We start from the raw sequence: 19,199 nt of genomic DNA on the forward strand, positions 1-19,199 counted from the left end.
TTCAGTTGCTGAGAGAGGGGAGACAGAGGCGGGGACCGCTTGTGGGCGCAGAGTTCTCTGGGGGGGTGGAGATGTTCTGAAGTCAGCGGTGGTGGGGAGGATAGGGTTTCCCATCACCTGGGTCCCTAGCTCACAGTCTCAGGGGAGCCTTGCCACCCGGGGCTCACCCCAGCAGGACCCAGGCTCTGCAGAAAGGAAGGCAGGAAGGCCAACGCAGCCGAGCGGCCTTCCTGACGTGGGTGCTAATGCCTGCCTTAGAGGTCCAGGCGGTGACCACATTCTATTCCCTTCCAGGCAGCCGAGGAGACCCTGGGCCCCCAGGACCGCCCCCCATCATCCTGCCCGGAATGAAAGACATCAAAGGAGAAAAAGGAGACGAAGGCCCCATGGGACTGAAAGGATATCTGGGCCTGAAAGGTGAGACCCCCGCCCAACCTGGGAGCTGGCGTCCTGGGGTCCCCTGCTTGCCTGGCCCCGATCTGTCTGAGGGCACAGCAGGGGCGCCCCTGTGCCCACATCCACGCTTTGCAGCCCTCCCGACACCTTAGGTCTGCCCGAGGGGCTGGAGTGGTTCCCGGAGGCTGGGGAGCAGAGCAGGGTCCCCAGAACGTCACACCCCTCTTCCTGCAGGCCTTCCCGGAATGCCAGGCATCCCTGGGCTGTCGGGAATCCCGGGGCTGCCCGGGAGACCTGGCCACATCAAAGGAGTCAAAGGAGACACTGGCGTCCCCGGCGTGCCCGGCTCCCCAGGGTTCCCTGGCGTGCCCGGCTCCCCCGGAGTCATGGGGTTCCAGGGCTTCACGGGCAGTAGGGTAAGTGGACGCCTCCTGGGAGCGCCTCTCCCCAAGGCCTGCTGGCCCGAGCACTGCGGTCCACAGCGTGGGGCTGACATCTCACTTAGGAGCTGAGAGCCTCTGGGAAAATCTCTGCGCCTCTCAAACGTGGGGAGATAACGGGGCCCGCCTCGCAGGGCTGCTCTGAGGCTGCAGTGGGCTCCTGAGTCAGGGTCCGGCACATTCGCCCGGGTCAGCCTGGCGGAGGGCAGGGTGCAGTCCTGATTGTGCCCACCACGGTCACTGTGTTACTGACGTTATTAATTGCAATAAAACTGCCGCTGTTGGGGCTTCTCTGACGGTCCCACGGTGCAGACTCCACCTTGCCCTGCAGGGGCTGCGGGTTTGATCCCTGGTTGGGGAACCAAGACCCCACACGCCACGCAGGGTATGGCCAAAAAGAAAACTGCTGTTGCCACTACTTTGCAGTTTAGTAAGAACAAGTGTGTGGACCATCTGCTATTATTATATTACACTGGAAAACTTGGGGACTTTTCTACAAAATGATGGCATAAAAAAACCTTGAGAACTGGTTTTAGCACAATAGCTGGGTATGCTCACCCTTCAAAACTGCAGACCTCGTGAACAGCCTGTGAGATGGTTTCCTGTTTGACTTTGCTCCAGGGTGACAAGGGTGCTCCCGGGAGAGCAGGCCTCTTCGGCGAGGTTGGCGCAACCGGTGACTTCGGTGAGTGTTGCTGGGAAAAAAACAGGCCACCCCCGATCCAGAGCACCCTGGGCAGCATGGGGACGGTGGGCCCACAGGTGCTCTTAGTCATTTAGAAGCAAATCATTCGTATTCAGATTGTAGCACCATAGAAGTTACAAAAGTAACCTCAGGAGCCCTGACCTCAGCCATCTTTTTCGCACCTGACAGGCGACATCGGAGACACGATAGATCTGCCCGGGAGCCCGGGCCTGAAGGGGGAGCAGGGCACCACCGGAATACCAGGTACCCGAGCCGTCCGCCTCCCCCGTGCTCCGCAGCCCTGCCCCTCCTCGGCAATCACCGTGAGCAGGCTTGCGCACCGTGCCATTACCTACGGAGCCCACAGACCACATTGTAGGGCTGGTCTGAGGTCTCCAAGCCCAACATGCAAGGAGTGGGATTTTTTATTACATTGAGTGTGAGGACGTCAGGAAGCCTGTATCTCCCTGAAAGGGAAGACGGCGAGAAGCAGCGCTTGGTGGTGGGAGTAGCTGCAGCCGCTAAAGTGTACCGCCTGAGCCTGGGCTCCTGGGATGGTGATGCACAAAGCAGATGATGCAATGGCCGGAGGCCCTGCAAGCAGTGAAGGGTCTAGAGGAAAAGGAAGTGGGAGTCAGACCCCTCTCCTGAGTGAGACAAGAAGGAAGGCAACCCCCGCCCCGAGCCTATGGACGTCAGGGGGTGTCACGCCCCCTCTGTAAGCATCCTTGAAGTTCAAGGTCAGAATTCCTGCCGGTGGTCACATCCCAAGGGACTTGGGCTAGATGCTCCTTCCTGGGTTTCTATCTCAGGAGACACCCCCCGATCCCCGGCCAAGTGCTCCTAGGAATGCTCAGAGTGAAGGAGTCTGTTCGCGTGATTGACCAACAAAGAGGGTGCTGAGCTGATTCTTTAATGAGAATGAGCTTCAGGATGGGAAGGGGTGGTCCGTCTAGCTGGGGTCAGATCCTAAGGGACACTTAGGGCCCCACCTCCGCGCTCCTCTGGACTCCTGCGGACCCATCTTTTGGCCTCCCGATGCTCTCTTCCCAGACACGGGATGCCTCAGGCTGGCTGGATCTCCCATCCGAAAGGATTAATCAGCGTCCCAGAAACACCAAAATGTGTGGCCCAGAATCTAAGTCTGCCAATGAGCAGCTTTGCCCAAGGAGTTCATTTAAAGGGCAGATTTCAGGTGTGATCCCGACCTGAGAGGCTCAAACATCTCCTGCTTGACTAACTCCCCAGATTTCCCAGCACCGCACACATCAGCAGGCTCTCAGATGAGGGATCTGATGCTCAGATGAGGGATCCGCCACTCAGATGAGGGATCTACTAAGATGAGGGATCCGCCGCTCAGATGAGGGATCTGATGCTCAGATGAGGGATCTACTAAGATGAGGGATCCACTGCTCAGATGAGGGATCTGCCTCTCAGATGAGCCATCTGCTGCCACCCACCAAGGCACCAAATGCTGTGGCTCAGAGCACCACGGCAGCTGTACACTGACCATTTCCGAGGCCAGGAATTCAGGAACAGGGTGGGTCTCATGAGACTCTATCACGAGGTCGGCAGGGCCGCCTCACCTGAAGGCTGGACTGGGCTGGACGATCCGGGGCCAGTGTGGTCTTGGCTGGACTGGGCTGGACGATCCAGGGCCAGAGTGGTCTTGGCTGGACTGGGCTGGACCATCCGGGGCCAGGGTGGTCTTGGCTGGACTGGGCTGGACCATCCGGGGCCAGGGTGGTCTTGGCTGGACTGGGCTGGACCATCTGGGGCCAGGGTGGTCTTGGCGGGAGGGCCTCTCCGGGGCTGCTCAGTGTCCTCACAACGGGGCAGCTGGCTTCCTGCATAGCGGAGACAGAGAGCAGAGGCGCATGTGTGGCCTGGGCTCGAGGCGGCACCCTGTCCTGTCCACGGCGTCCTGGCCTCACAAAGCTGTGCAGCCCACAGGCACAGCGCGGGGTGGGGAATCAGGCTGAGGGGGCGCCGTGGGCCGAGGGAGGCACACGACGGGATCTGCATCCCCACGCACAAGGGGAGCACCCGCGGGGAGGCAGCGTCCTTTTCCAGGCACACCCGACCCCACAAGCCTCAACCCTCACCCCTGACCCCACGGGCCTCTACCCGCACCCCCGACCCCACGGGCGTTTACCTGCACCCTGACCCCACGGGCCTTTAGCCTCACCCCGACCCCACGGGCCTTTACCCGCACCCCTGAACCCCACGAGCCTTTACCCCTGAACCCCATGAGCCTTTACCCGTACCCCTGATCCCACGAGCCTTTACCAGGCGCCCCTGAACTCCACACACCTTAAGCCCCAACTGCACGGCAGCTGTAGTTTGATCGTTCCAAGCAGCGCATCTGTGGTTCCAGGTCGAAAGGGATTCCTCGGCGAGAGAGGCACTGAGGGTGATGTCGGCTTTCCGGGAATCACCGGCCTGGCTGGAGTCCAGGGACCCCCTGGATTCCAAGGGCAAAAAGGTAAGGTCCGGCGGTCACAGCGCCCTCCTGGTACGCTGAGCCCGTGGTCTCCGAGGGCCCAGAACAAGACTGGCCGGTTCTGCCTGTCCGCTCGTCCCCTGCCCGGCTGTGCAGGACCTGCAGCACTGACGGCCGTGTCTGTGTGTCCGTCTGTCTCTCTGTACGTGCCCAGACAGCTCCTGTGATGGCCCCCTTTTGGCGTCTGAGTTGCAGAGTTTGTCAGAGGGCCCGAGTTACAAGAGCGAATTCCTTTTGTGTTTTTTCTTGCTACTGTTGTGCTCGCTGTTGCCCAGCATTTGTGACCACAGGGAGGCTGACCCTCGCAGGGCCTCTGGGCTCTGCCCAGGCTCCCGTGTGGACCCGAGAACGAGAATGTGCGCACACGAGCTCCTCTGTTGGCCAGGCTGTGCTCACATCACCAAGGCCACGTGGAGGGGACGCTGGTCCTTACCCACCTAGCCCCTTAGCTGGAGGCCAGGAGGCCTCGGGGCGCCTGCGTCCCCCCTGAAGGATGTGTCTGTCCCCCAGGCTTTCCAGGACTCACAGGGCTCCAGGGGCCTCAGGGAGACCCGGGACGGGCCGGAGCGCCTGGCATCAAAGGAGACTCTGGCTGGCCGGGGAACCCAGGCTTACCAGGTAAGACGAGCCCCCTTCCCAGACACCATGCTTGCGGAGAGGTGTTTCCTCCCCAGAAGGCTAAGTACAAACCTGCTGGGAGACCTCAGGGTGACCCTCAGTCAGCACCCAGGCAGTGCCGGCGTGGGGCTAGCAGCAAGGGTGCCCATGGAACCGGGACCCGTGCTGCCCTTGAAGGGCCTGGGGGCTCCAAGGCCTGGCCTGGACAGCCCTGCTCAGGGGACACGCCCTCGGCCGCTCGCATGTCCAGTTCAGGGGGCGCACCCTGACCCCCCATTCACTGCCCCCATCACAAGAGGAGCTGTGGCCTGGGTCCCACGTCCTGCTTTAGAGAGGCTGATCTCAGAAATCCGGGGGGATAGATGCAGTGCCAAGCCACGGCTTCCTAGCACAGCTTTCACACACAGTGACCCGTGTGTCGGAAAGCAACACCGCAGCACTGCCCAGCCCCCACCCTGGCAGTGAAGAGGCTGTGAAAAGATTCCAGGAAGACAGTTTTTAAGTTAACGTTTCTCTCGGGTGACGTGGGAGGGACTGACTGACACGTTCCAGTATTTGCTGAGCTGCTTCCTGGCGGTCCCCCCTTTGAACACACCAGGGGCTCCCGTGGGGGCTCAGATGGTAAAGAATCCGCCTGCAATGTGGGAGACCCAGGTTCCATCCCTGGGTGGGGAAGATCCCCTGGAGAAGAGCATGGCAGCCCACTTCAGTATTCTCGCCTAGAGAATTCCATGGATGGAGGAGCCTGGTGGGCTGCAAGTCCACAGGGTTGCGAAGAGTTGGACACGGCTGAGCGACCGGCCCTGAACACGCTGGGAGGACGACCCTCCCGCAGCAAATTGAAGCATCTGGCTGCATTGGGGGGTCTTTCTCTGCTCTCCCGAGAACTAACCCTGAGGCTCCCCCACAGGTCTGCCCGGCCTCCGAGGCATTAGCGGATTGCACGGTTTGCCAGGCAACAAAGGCTTCCCGGGATCCCCAGGTAGGGAGGCCCGAGGCCGCGCCCAGCAGTGGGGGGCCCCTGGGGGGCCATCGGGGACTTGGGGTGGTGGGGGGCTCAGAGAGCTGGACGGCCTGTCCCTGAGGCTGCGGGGACTTGGTCCCGCCAGCTGCTGCACAGACCAGGTGGCTTACACAGCAGCGGGGCTCCTCACAGCTCTGAGCCTGGAGGTCCGGGGTGGGGGCTGCCGGCGCGGGGGATCCGGGCGAGGACCATGTTCTCGGCTCTTCTCTGTCCTGACGCTGTGGAGACAAGCCCTTGGGTGTCTCTTCTTGTCGGGGGCCCACCCTAGGGGCCTCCTCTAACCCTGATCACCTCTCCAAGGGCCTCCACCAGATCCCACCACGTGGGGCCTTAGGAGTCAACACGAGGGTTTGGGTTCGGACGAGACAGTTGCATTCACAGCGGTGGTTGGTGTACAGGGGGTGGGCGGGGGCTGCCTGAAGGAGACACAGCCCATCGTCTCCGAAAGCCAGGGACTGAGGTTCGCACGGCTCCCGCTTCTGTGACCTCCAAGCACCATCGCGTGCGGCTCTGTTCCTCGGGGAACGGAATCCCCTTTCTGCTTGAAGCCTCCTTTTTCTGCTTGGATGTGCAAAGCTCTCGGCCGCTCCCCAGACGTTTCTTTACTTTTAGTTCCTTTCATCTTAAATCTTAGTGCTCGGCCATCACTTCATTTTCAAAATGTATTCCCTGGACTAGTGATGTTTGTAAAGTGTACGATTAATGTATCTTTTTTAAAGCTTTTATGGTTTTCTTTTCAGATCATAAAAGTTACTTATGTTGAGTGGAGAAAAGTTTTTAAAAAGTACATGTAAACAAAAGAAAAACAAATCTCGCGTAGTTCTACCGCTGGTTTCAGACTGCTGTCTTTATAGCTGTTTTATGTAACCAGATGTGTCTATGGTAAATTTGGGTGTGTATCACTGTATATACAGTCACACACTCATCCTTCAATTAAGGCTTCAATTCCAGTTTAAACACCCACGTTATGTTGCTCTTTCCTGCCACCCACTGCTCTGAGTCCCTGATGTGTGAGCAGAGCAGGTTTTAAACAGTGCTTCCCTTTTACGCCTGGGACGTAGCATCCGGAGCCCCAGCCAGGAGCCTGGGGACCCTGGGCAGGCCCCAGCTCAGGACCGTCTGCATCTCGGGATCCGAGCCTTTTCTGAGGGGCCTCGGAGTTCCCCCTATGAAGTGAAGGGCTCAGCTTCGATACCCAGGGTCCCTTCTGAGTCTTGGGCTCGGGGGCATCGAGGCTGCTAGGAGGAAGAGGTCTCCACGCTGTCGTGGGCCGCTCTTGTTTCCGAGTCTCCCCTTCCTCTCGTGAGAACGGACTCTGCCTGGTCCTAAGACACTGATGTCATCTGTTCACCCGGCTGCAGGTGCAGACGTCCATGGGGACCCCGGATTCCCAGGCCCTGCCGGGGACAAGGGTGACCCAGGGGAGGCCAACACCCTTCCAGGCCCCACAGGAGCCCCAGGACAGAAGGGCGAGCGTGGAGCCCCAGGTGAGGCCCGCACCCCAGCATCACCGTCTGCACCCCCAGAACCCACCGTGGTGCCCGTGAGTCTGAGAGATGAGCGGTCGGAGCAGGCCAGGTGCTGACTTCTCTGGGGAGAGTTCCCTGTGGCAAACCTCCCACTGGTGTTCCACGGTTCATATACCCCATCGCAGTCTTATTCCATCGGGGTTAACTGACTGCCCCGCCCTTGGAGGAAGGATAAGATCAGGCTGCATCCCTGTGGGGCCCCCCAGGGCACCAGGTGCGGGGCCCCACCCGCCACGTGTGCACAGGAGTGCTGGGGAGATGACGGACTGAGCGAGGGCGTTGCAGCCGAGCCCTGCCCATGTGCTGGCCTGGAGTGCAGCAGGAGCAGGCCAGGGAGAGGTGGTCTCAGCTGCTGAGAACGAGACCCCCACCCAGCCCAGCTGCCAGCCACCAGGCTGGACCTAAATTGACAGGGCGTGTGGGGACTCGACTACACCCGGTATCTCAAGCGGAGGGCTCCCAGCCGTGCGGCGTCACCCAGCGGGCTTTGTTTTCTGACACCTGTGCCCTCCTCGCCCCCCGCCCTGCCCCAGCCCCAGCTCAGCCCAGTGTCTCATCCGAGGCAGCCTGGAGCCAGGCGCTGCCTGTCGAGCCAGCGGGGGTGCTGGGCCTGACAGGTCATCACACCTGGGACTCCAAGACCTGGGTCTGAGAGCTGGCGCGCAGGTCAGAATTACCCCTGAAACTAGGACCATCGGCCCCTCAAAGGGGAAGGCAGGCCCTGAGGAGGCCAGTGACACTGACCCCATCATCTGATTCTCCCCTGGGCCTGTGACCTCCCCTCCACTTGCACTAAGCAGAAACCCCAGTATCCGCTGGTACCCGAGCCCCGGCCTTGATCTGAACCCCAGAATCCCCTGGTACCCGAGCCCCGGCCTTGATCTGAACACCAGTATCCACTGGTACCCAAGCCCCGGCCTTGATCTGAACCCCAGAATCCCCTGGTACTCGAGCCCCGGCCTTGATCTGAACCCCAGTATCCACTGGTACCCGAGCCCCGGCCTTGATCTGAACCCCAGAATCCCCTGGTACCTGAGCCCCGGCCTTGATCTGAACCCCAGAATCCCCTGGTACCCAAGCCCAGGCCTTGATCTGAACCCCAGTATCCGCTGGTACCCAAGCCCCGGCCTTGATCTGAACCCCAGAATCCCCTGGTACCCGAGCCCCGGCCTTGATCTGAACCCCAGAATCCCCTGGTACCCGAGCCCCGGCCTTGATCTGAACCCCAGTATCCGCTGGTACCCAAGCCCCGGCCTTGATCTGAACCCCAGAATCCCCTGGTACCCGAGCCCCGGCCTTGATCTGAACCCCAGTATCTGCTGGTACCCGAGCCCCGGCCTTGATCTGAACCCCAGAATCCCCTGGTACCCGAGCCCCGGCCTTGATCTGAACCCCAGTATCTGCTGGTACCCGAGCCCCGGCCTTGATCTGAACCCCAGAATCCCCTGGTACCTGAGCCCCGGCCTTGATCTAAAGGCAGGGGGAGGAGGGGGGCCAGCCAGAGGGCCCGCACCGTGAGTCCAGGGGGCTGCTGGGGCTCAGGCGGCCCTGCTCGGGGCTGGGGTCCAGGCCCAGTTCAGCAGCATGGACACCTGCCCCATAGCTCAGCCCCGGGACGGTCCCATCACACAGGGTTTCCTCCGGGAGGCACGTCTCAGTCTTCCTGAAACTCTGGACCACGCTTCAGTGTGAAGTCTGGGGGCCAATCGAAACAGCCAGGTCACCCTCAAAAAGCACAGACAGGCAGAAAAGGCCCTAGACAGACATTAGGGGAGCCCCCCTCCTGCTTATCCAGGAGCCCCGTGGGGCTGCCTGGGGCCACCAGTGAACCCCAGTGAGGAGGTGAGATGCCAGTTCAGCCGCTTGGGCCAAGAGGATGGACCCGCCCAGGACGCTGGACGTCCAGCCGGAGCCCGGGATCCTGGGGGGTGGCTCGGGGAGGACAGGAGTGGCCGCGCCACCCGCTTTGGGTCTTCCCAGCACGGGTGCTCGCTGGGCCCCCAGGGCTACTCTCGGCCGATGCCCACCAGGTGGGGCTGGGCATCCCCCTCAGGTGGCCCCAGCAGCTGGCCGCTGAGCAGGAGGCGTGCCGGAGAGGGCAGCCTTGCAGCAGAAGCAGGGCCACGGGCCCCGCAGGCAGTGGGAGAGGGCTGGCAGGCGTGTGGGCAAGAGCCTGCTGTGGGCATGGAGAGGGGGTAACCCAGGATGGAGAGCTGGGCTCTGGCTCTGATGAGCTTCCGTTTCCCTCCCAGGGGAGCGAGGCCCACTCGGGAGTCCTGGACTTCAGGGCTTTCCAGGCATCACCCCTCCCTCCAACATCTCTGGGTCACCGGGGGACATCGGCGCGCCCGGGATATTCGGCCTGGAAGGTGAGCGGGACTCACACCCTGTGGGCCAGAACCTCTGGGCACAGAAGCCTGGTCACTGCAGGCAGGGGACACCTCCAATTCCCCCTTGAGGATGTGATTCTGAGGGAGACAGGCCACGCAGAAAGGAGGGCTCAGGAGGGTTCCCTAGAGGAATCGATGGGCTTTCTCAGGTGAAGCAGTGGTAAGGAACCCACCTGTCAATACGGAGATAGACGCAGGTTGGATCCCTGGGTCAGGAAGATTCCTGGAGCAGGAAATGGCAACCCACTCCAGTATTCCTGCCTGGAGAATCCCACGGATGGAGGAGCCGGTGGGCTAGAGTCCATGGGATTGCAGAGTCAGACACGACTGAGCACAGAGATAGCATCAGAACGTGGATGCTGGGGGCCAGGGCTGGGGCGTGGGGAGGAGCGCGTTCAGTGAGGACAGGGCTTCAGCTGGAAGATGAGCGCGTGAGCGCGTGCAGGGAAGGACGGTGGTGACGGCTGCAGGCCTCCGCATGGGTGCACTCCAAGGTGGTTTAAATGGTAGACTTATGTTAGCATATTTTAGCACAATGAAAAGCAAAGCTAGCCCCCCAGGGTTACACACTTGCAGAAGCCCATCCCCCAGGGGAGACCTTACCTTTTCGTGCTCACTCGCCTCTCTCCCGACTGACGCCGGCAGGTTACCGAGGGCCCCCAGGGCCGCCCGGGCCTGCAGCTCTTCCCGGAAGCAAAGGTGATGAGGGGAGTCCAGGAACCCCCGGAAACCCCGGGATTAAAGGATGGGTCGGCGACCCCGGGCCCCAGGGCCGGCCTGGCGTGTTCGGGCTCCCAGGAGGAAAAGGTAACATGGGTGGTGTCCCGGGAGGAGGGAGGCTTCTCTCGGGGACGCTGGTCAGAGATGGCTGGAGACCCCCCTGCACCAGGCCCACGTGTTCTCAATGCCCTGCTTGTCCTGAAGGGCCCAAAGGGGAGCCAGGATTCATGGGCAACATAGGCCCCACCGGGAGCCCGGGCGACCGAGGCCCCAGGGGACCCAAAGGAGACCGAGGACTCCCGGGTGAGTGGGTCTCGGGGGGACACCTCGAGGTCACCGGGGCGTGGGGGGCAGGGGTGCTGGAGGGGCTGTCTCTGCAGAGCGAGGTGGCTCCGGGAGGCTGGAGAGGGGTCCACGCCCTAGTCAAGATCAGAGCGGTGGTTCTCACGCCTCGCCTGGCCTTTCTCCTCCCTTCCAGGTGCCCCTGGTGCCGTGGGGGCTCCAGGCATCGCAGGAATCCCCCAGAGGATCGCGGTCGAGCGGGGGCCAGTGGGTCCACAGGGCAGGAGAGGCCCCCCAGGGGCTCAGGGGGAGATGGGGCCGCAGGGCCCTCCCGGAGAACCAGGTGGGAGCCCGGCCGGGGGGCGCTGGGCAGGGGCTGGGGGGCTCTACCGGCTCTGTTTCCGCTTGTCCCTGCCCTCGGCACTCACCCGTGTCCTGCGGCGCTGCAGGTTTCCGAGGGGCGCAGGGCAAGGCCGGGCCCCAGGGACGAGGCGGCGTGTCGGCCATTCCCGGATTCCGTGGAGACCAGGGGCCTGTGGGGCTGCAGGGACCGGTGGGCTTTGAAGGTGAGTGATGGGCAGGGGGCAGGGAGGTGCCTCAGCTCCGCCGTGGGGCTGACAGGTGGACCACGGAGCTCAGGGAGGGGTCGGATGAGCCCCGAGATGAGCAGCGCTGAGGGGCTGCCCCCAAGTCCAGCTCCCGAGTTATCGGGGCTCACCCCATGACCCCTGCCCCCGGCAGAGCACGTGGCATGGGGTCCCCGGCACAGGCTGGCCTCCTTCCTTCCCCTGAGACATCAGGAGGTGGCTCAGAGAAGGAAGCGGGAGACGTGCTCTGAGAGGATTCCTGAGCTCGCGAGAGCTGAGAACAATGAATTACAAGTGACTGATCACATCACAGGCACCGCTGTGAAGCCTTTTATCGTCGACTTCTAAACATTATCTGCATGTATGCAGGGCGGGATGGGCCAGAAGTAATAGCCATTCATGCAAAAAGAAAAAGTCCTGGGAGTGGCTGTAACTCACGTGCACTCGGGCTGAGCCAGTGACACGAGTGTGGTGCACGGGAGAGAGCGGCTGCGTGGTCGGTCACACCCAGACCCCAGCAAGTGTCCACATCACGCCGCTCGAGCAGGAGAGCCTGAGACGCGCGGGGAGGCACCACCTGAGACACGCATGGTGGGCGCTGGGGAGGGGCGTCGGGGCGAGGGGACGCCCCGTGAGAGAGACAGGGTCACCAGTTGGGGGCGGATCGGCCGTTCTGCAGTGTCGGGAAGAATTGGGGCCCTGAGTGGACATGTGGGGAGTCGGGTTTCTAACCCCAGGAATGGCCACTCCCCGAAGGTCGAGCAGGGAGCCCTGCAGCCTGGCATAGACGAGGTGGGCAGGCATGGACCGCAGCGCCCCTGGGCCCCTGCACACTGACAGACGCTGCAGTGCCCACTCGGAAGGAGGTGCCCGGGGTCGGCTCATGGGGCCTCTGAGTCCACGGTCCCCGGCCTAGCCCCTTCATGATAGCCATTCCACGTTCCTGAACAGGGAGGGGGGACTAAGTGAGGGTAAGTCCTCGCCAGGAGGCTTTCAGTCCCCAAGGGCAGAGCCACTGACCCAGCCTTGGGGACCTGAATGTCGCCGTGCGCGCCGCCAGCACGTGGGCTGCGGTCCGTGCGGCAGCTGCAAGGCGGCCTCTCTGTCTCGCCCAGGGGAGCCGGGCCGCCCCGGAAGCCCCGGCCTGCCCGGCATGCCTGGCCGAAGCATCAGCATCGGGTACCTCCTGGTGAAGCACAGCCAGACCGACAAGGAGCCCATGTGCCCCGTCGGCATGAACAAGCTCTGGAGCGGGTACAGCCTGCTCTACTTCGAGGGCCAGGAGAAGGCCCACAACCAGGACCTGGGTAGGTACCGCCCGCCAGCCGGCCAGCCCCACCGCGGGTGGCAGGACTCAGCGGCCACGGTCACTTCCTGAGTCCTCGGAAGGCACCCAGATGCTCCAAACCCGGGGTCGGGACGTGGGCACTGCCCTGTGTCCAGGGCCCTCTGTAAGGGCAGGGTGGAAGCACCAGTGGAAGCCCCCCAGGGGATCGGAGAGCCCGAGCTTGCCCCGCACCCCGCCTCGCGCACGCTGCGCTCTTCCGGTGGCGGGGGCGTGGCCAGGCCCTCAGTGGGCGGGGCAGCCGGGACCCCTCCTCCCGGCCCACTCAGCCGCCTCCCTCCGCAGGGCTGGCGGGCTCCTGCCTGGCACGGTTCAGCACCATGCCCTTCCTGTACTGTAACCCCGGCGACATCTGCTACTACGCCAGCCGTAACGACAAGTCCTACTGGCTGTCCACCACCGCCCCGCTGCCCATGATGCCCGTGGCCGAGGAGGACATCCGGCCCTACATCAGCCGCTGCTCCGTGTGCGAGGCCCCGGCCGTTGCCATCGCAGTCCACAGCCAAGACGTCTCCATTCCCCACTGCCCGGCCGGGTGGCGCAGCTTGTGGATCGGATACTCCTTCCTCATGGTACGTGCTGCGCACCTGCTGTGACTCGGAGCACGGACCCAGGTCGAAGTCGAGGTCCTCTCCCCCACCGCCTTGTGGCCGTTTTAAGACTGATCGGGGCAGTTGTTCAGGTTGGGCACTGCACAAAGGCAGCTGGCTCAGGGAATGCGTGAGCCTGCACGTTGCTAATCCAGCCGTGTTTGGCCTGGGGCTGCCCCATCCAGGTGGGACACAGTAGGTTGCCACCAGGCCTTTTCACAACCCTAATGACAATTTGGCTATCACGACAGCATTCCTTACAATTTGCCTGTTTACTCCACTACCACGGGGAGAAAGGAAAGTCCAGAGGGGAGGCTGGGCCTTGGGTTCCATTTGTATTTATTATGACTGTCGTAACTCCCATTGTATTGACAGGATACCCAACATGTTAAACGCTTCATAAACTATGTCAATCACATTATATATATATATATATAAATTGGACTTCCCTGGTGGCTCAGATGGTTAAGCGTGTGTCTACAACGTGGGAGACCCGGATTCAATCCCTGGGTCGGGAAGATTGCCTGGAGAAGGAAATGGCAACCCACTCCAGTAATCTTGCCTGGAAAACTCCATGGACAGAGGAGCCTGGTAGGCTACAGTCCATGGGATTGCACAGAGTCAGACATGACTGAGTAACTTCACTTTATTATACAATGTTTGCTAATCTTGTCAAAACAATAGGGAAAAAACCCTGGAATCTAGGAAAGGAAGGAAAAGGTAAATAAGAGTTGATTTTTTTAAAACATTTTTAAGGGATTACTGCTGCAGTCATTTGAAGCAACAGGATCACTAGGTTCTGTGCAGGGACAGGCAGTGTTCTACCTTGAGGGGCTCCTCCTGTCGGGGGACCTGGCGACAGACAGAGCAGCCCCCGTTTGCCCCTGGGGCACAGAGGAGGAACCGTTGGACCCTCTATGTTTTAACTCCCATCGTGAAATGAGAAAGGAGCATCTTTGTCATGGGAATGCTTGCACTGTATCCTGAAGGTCAGACAGCTCTTATGAGCATTACATCGTGAGCCGTGTCAGAGGAGGGAGAAGCACACGGGTGCTGGTGCTCAGGATCCCCCAGCAGTGCAGGAGACATAAGAGATGCCAGGTCAACCCCTGGGTTGGGAAAATCCCATGGAGAAGGGAGTGGTAACTCATTCCAGTGCTGTGGCCTGGAGAATCCCATGGACAGAAGAGCCTGGCAGGCTACAGTCCACGGGTTCACATAGGATCAGGCTTCTCCTGTCCTTCATCATCTCCCAGAGCTCACTCAAACTCATGTTCATTGAGTCGGTGATGCCATCCAACCATCTCATCCTCTGTCATCCTCTTCTCCTCTTGCCCTCAATCTTTCCCAGCATCAGGGTCTTTTCCAGTGTGTAGGCTCTTCACATCAGGTGGCCAAAGGACTGGAGCTTCAGCATCAGTCCTTCCAATGAATATTCAGGGTTGATCTCATTTGGGATGGACTGGTTTGATCTCCTTGCAGTCCAAGAGGCTCTCAAGAGCCTTCTCCAGCGCCACAGTTGGAAAGCATCAATCACACAGACATACATACACATTATTTTCCACGATGGTTTATCACAGAATATTGTACAAAGTTCCCTGTTCTCTACAGTAGGACCTTGTTTTATTTTTCCTTGGAAGAAAAAAACAAGCTAACGTGTTGGCATCTCTTCCGCCCGCTCCCCCCGCGCAGCACACGGCCGCCGGTGACGAAGGAGGCGGCCAGTCGCTGGTGTCGCCAGGCAGCTGCCTGGAGGACTTCCGCGCCACGCCGTTCATCGAGTGCAACGGGGCCCGCGGCACGTGCCACTACTACGCCAACAAGTACAGCTTCTGGCTGACCACCATCCCGGAGCAGAACTTCCAGGGCTCACCCTCTGCCGACACGCTCAAGGCCGGCCTCATCCGCACGCACATCAGCCGCTGCCAGGTGTGCATGAAGAACCTGTGAGCGCCGGCCGGCCGGGCACGCCCCTTCCCCAGGCCGCGCGCTGTCCGGGGCCACTTTGGTGCTTATTCTTAACTTATTACCTCAAGACGCCAACCCCTAAATTGACTGCATTTTTTTTTTCTTTAAAAAACAAACCAAAAAGAGAAAAAGGTTACCAAAGGAATTCAGCACCAGCATTTGGACAAGATAGGCCCTTGTCCCCTGCAGGCGCTGCCTGCGTCCCGCAGGCCTGCAGGACACCCTGCCCCCCAGCATGGGAGGCCCTTCGCCTCCCGCTCAGGCCGTCCGGGACTGCTCCGCGCTCGGCGTCGCTGACGTCCCGCGACGCCCCCGTGTACTCACCGCGCTCTCAGCCGCCGCTGTTCACCCATTTTCTGAACTCACTTAAGGGGGGTGTGGACGGATGAGGCAGCTCAGCCCGCGGGCCCCGGGGGGTGGGCCGGCCCGGCTCTCTGAGCCCCAGGATGCCGCACTGTGCCGGTGACGGGAAGGCTCCTCGTCCCCCGGGAGGGCCGACTGCGCCTCCTCGTGTCCGAAAAGCCGCTGCTGGTGGCGCCCCGGCCGGCACGCTTCCCACCACGTCCTTCCAGACCCTCGCGCCATCCCCGGCGAGCCGGCAGGCTCCGTGCGGCCGGCAGAGACGCCCCCGCTGCCCCGGGCTGGCCTGAAGATCCACACCCCGCGGTCTGTGCGCTGAACTGTACCCCTCTGACTACTGCTGCCTCTGTAACCAGCCCAGAATAAAAGTTACTTTTCAACATTTTTATACCCCACGTTGTTGCCTGCCTGATTTTCTCAAGTTCGGAGGGCATGACATTTGTGCTGAACCCCAAACCCTGCATCCCAGCCCAGCTCCACAATGCGCTGCTGCTTCTTCCGGGTTTCAGCCGACTGAACCGAAGCCTGTGGTATCGTCATTGGTTTCTCAGGGAACTGTATTTGTGCTTACAGTGTGGTGATGTTTACAGAAAACACTCTCAACCTGCGCTCACAGGGGTTAGGAGGCAGGTGCCTCTAAACAGACTTCCAAAGTCATTCAGCCCGCCCTGGCGTAACGTCCCAAGTCAAATCCCGTAAATCAAATCTCCAAGACACATTTCTGGCTTCAGTTTCTCCAGAACCTGGCTGACGCCTGGGCATCCAGCTCACAGGGTTTATTTTTACGCTTCAGAACTCAGTCGCACATTAGACCTCCTCTGAGAACAATGTACAGTCACAAAGTAAGCATTCCAGTGATGATGTTATTTAAACGCGATCAGCCCCTGGCTGGCCTGCCTTCCCCAGCGCCACCCGAGCCAAGGACTGTGTGCTGGGGGGTTAAGCGAGGACGGGACTCCGGGCGGGGGGCCGGGGGGGGTGCCCGGCGGAAGGAGGCTGCCTCACTAGAGGGTTCAGTCCTGCCACCCAGCGCCCCACGCTGAGGAAGTCCACACGCAGACCACTGATGGGCAAGGCACATTTTCCGCCTCCAGCTCTTGCCCCCAGCGGCCAGGCTGGGTCACAGGTTCAGGAGTGCTAAGCGGGCACTGAGCACCCCAGGGGAGCTGGCAGAGACCAGGTGAAGGTGATGGAAGCTACTGTGGGCTCCACCTGGGCACAGCTGGTCTCCATAGCAACAGTTAAAGTGGGAAGCTGAGCCCTTAGAGGCCGAGGCCGGGGCCTGAAAGATTCCCGCACTGGAGGCTGGGGGGGCAGCTGCTCTTGCCAGACCCCAGCCCCTGAGATCGCAGAGTGTTCATGACGCTTGTCACAGTCCTGAAGATTCCTGCTCGATTTGGTCTAGCCTCTCTGTTTAATTGAATGAAAGATTCTTTAGATTCTATTTTGTTTCACAACTTTCAAACTTTTCACACCCATGGTCTCATGTGGTATAGCTTTGCCTCTGTGTGGTTCCCAGGGCATTAGGTGCCCAGCATTAAACACCACAAAGTCCTGGACGTCACACCTGAAACACGTAAGGCGGGAAGACCAAGATCAAGGTCTCAATACACAGCTGGGCGCCAAATGTAAACCAGAAAATATACATCAAATACAAACAGATACTCCACCTCTGTTTGTGTACATGACCCGAGGATCCCACACAAGTGTCAAGGTCACTGGTGAAGATTCCTGGTCTGAAGTCAAACAGCCAAGGTTCTGAACCTTGAAACTTCGAGCTGCCCTTCACGGACCCGTGTGTGGTGCATGCGGTTTCCCTGGTCTACTTCCTCAGGGCTAGGAACAACCGCCAGCCCAGAACCTAAGGGTCCTTGAGTGGCCAACACTGTCCCCACTTTGCCGAGAGTGGGCGCCCTGAGGTCAGAGTCACCGCCTCCCGACGCCTCGTAAGGTGGCTGCCCCCACCCCCTCCACAGATGGCACCTAGACTCACGTGAAACCACGCGAGACGCCTCTGGACACACCCCGGCCGGTTGGAGGGACGGCGAGAGCCAGGCTGAGCCCGGGAGGATTGCTGCGGCTCCCGCTGCCAGAGAAGAGCCAGTCAGGAGGACGCCGGAGCAGGTCTGCGCTCGGGGTGGGGGACGCTCGGGAGAGCTGACACAGAGACCCCACGAGCCACGGTGGCGTCCTGAGCATTGAATCCACTCTTGTGCGTGGAGGGGACTGCAGAGAGCTGGCATGCACACCCTCATGTGAGTTTGGTGTCACGGCCCAGCCTCAGGAGGAAGGGGATGGAGACTCCCCGTCGTTGGGGGGTTTTAAAGATGTTCCCGTGGAGACGAGTTATCAAAATGAGGCTGTGCGTGTGACAAGCTAGAACTGCTCTGCAAATAAATTCCTGACACGCACTGAAAGGGTGACGTTGAGCTGCAGGAGAACGGTGAGATGGCAGGGCGAGCCCGAGCGAACTGTCCGCAGGCTGTAAGTTCAGGGACGCGGAGCCCCCACAGCCCCAGAGCCACACGGACAGGTGCCCGCAGCCCCTGGGGGGCGACATGAGCACAGAGCACTGTTCCACCTGCACCCAGGGACACCCCGGCTCAGGCCGCACTGGACCTGGCCCCACCTCCAGGCAGCCACTCCCAGAAGGGGCCGTGGCGGTTCTTACAAAGAGGGACAGCAGATTGTGGGCGCTAAGCAGGGGCGACGGGAGGATGCAGGCGTGGGTGACTTTGGAGACAAGGGCCCGCCCCGGCCCCCCTCACTGTGGTCCCGCCGATGCAGCCATGACCTCAGCCTCCACTCTAGCCTCACAGTTAGGGAAGGGGGGCGCGGGGACCACCCTCCAGGCACCACCCGGCAGGAACGGCCGTTGCAGGCGCCCTGTGACTTTCCGGCCGTGTGGTCTCCAGAGCAGACAGCGAGGCTCTTGGGTCCCACCTGTGTCTGACCTCAGCTCCCACTGCTGCTGGGTGTTTACTGAAGGCACACGTACTGGTGTGCATGTGTGTGCACACACATCACACATGCATATACACACGTGCACACGCACACGCCACATGCACACACATCCCTCGGAAGAGAAAGCACCTTTTCTGGTTCCCATACTTCCCAAACATAACTTTAAAGGCCACAGTTGAAGCCCAAAGGCAAAGCTTCATGAAGCAAATGTATTCTAGGGTGAATCCAACTTTTTCCTATAGTAGTGAGAAAAGGAAAGCAAGGCTCTTCAGCCAGTCCTCCCAGTCGACGGTCCTCCCAGTCGATGGTCCTCCCATTTGACGGTCGCCTTTGGGGACAGTCACTCATCCTCCCTGCCGAGGACACTGAGCTCAGGGCCCTCCCGGGGCAGCCCCACCCACCACCCTCCATGAGCTGTGACTCTTGCTCCATTTTACAGCTAAGGAGATTCCACCTCAGGGGGTGCAGCACTGTGGATGAGGGGACAGGTACTCCACCCCGAGCCCGCTTCCCCCAATACCGAGCCGATGTCCCCAGATCACCGCTGTTAATGGAGCCCCAACACGGGGCCCGGGTCACTCAGGGCGACTGCACGGGGGAGGTACATCCCAGGGGCCCCAACACCGTCCCCGCCTGCACGTTGACCCCGGGGGCCTGGCCGAGTGCAGACTGACTCACGGAGGCCCTGCCTCCTTCCACAGCCAAATTCAGAAGCCAAAGGCCTCCGGATGGAGGCAGAATGGAAGCCTGTGGGTCATTCGATGCGTAAAACAGCCTTAAAATCGCAGCCACTTCCCA

At 60.8% G+C, this 19,199-nt stretch overlaps 1 protein-coding gene across 1 annotated transcript in view; it reads left to right on the forward strand.

Annotated features, from left to right (window-relative positions):
* COL4A2 (collagen type IV alpha 2 chain) overlaps positions 1–15,825 on the forward strand; it is a 159,409-nt gene extending 143,584 nt beyond the window's left edge. Inside the window, exons 33-48 of the mRNA XM_052650336.1 lie at positions 295–417; positions 631–812; positions 1,458–1,521; positions 1,711–1,785; positions 3,899–4,006; positions 4,535–4,642; positions 5,553–5,624; positions 7,028–7,153; positions 9,448–9,564; positions 10,231–10,392; positions 10,510–10,608; positions 10,784–10,930; positions 11,037–11,153; positions 12,290–12,481; positions 12,805–13,091; positions 14,802–15,825. Of these exons, the coding sequence (XP_052506296.1) occupies positions 295–417; positions 631–812; positions 1,458–1,521; positions 1,711–1,785; positions 3,899–4,006; positions 4,535–4,642; positions 5,553–5,624; positions 7,028–7,153; positions 9,448–9,564; positions 10,231–10,392; positions 10,510–10,608; positions 10,784–10,930; positions 11,037–11,153; positions 12,290–12,481; positions 12,805–13,091; positions 14,802–15,059 (2,237 nt within the window). The 3' untranslated portion in view covers positions 15,060–15,825. The remainder of the gene's footprint in view (positions 1–294; positions 418–630; positions 813–1,457; positions 1,522–1,710; positions 1,786–3,898; positions 4,007–4,534; positions 4,643–5,552; positions 5,625–7,027; positions 7,154–9,447; positions 9,565–10,230; positions 10,393–10,509; positions 10,609–10,783; positions 10,931–11,036; positions 11,154–12,289; positions 12,482–12,804; positions 13,092–14,801) is intronic.
* Positions 15,826–19,199: the final 3,374 nt, after the last annotated feature.

This window comes from Budorcas taxicolor, chromosome 12 (genome assembly GCF_023091745.1).
Source record: "Budorcas taxicolor isolate Tak-1 chromosome 12, Takin1.1, whole genome shotgun sequence".
In the NCBI taxonomy this organism is placed as follows: domain Eukaryota; kingdom Metazoa; phylum Chordata; class Mammalia; order Artiodactyla; family Bovidae; genus Budorcas; species Budorcas taxicolor.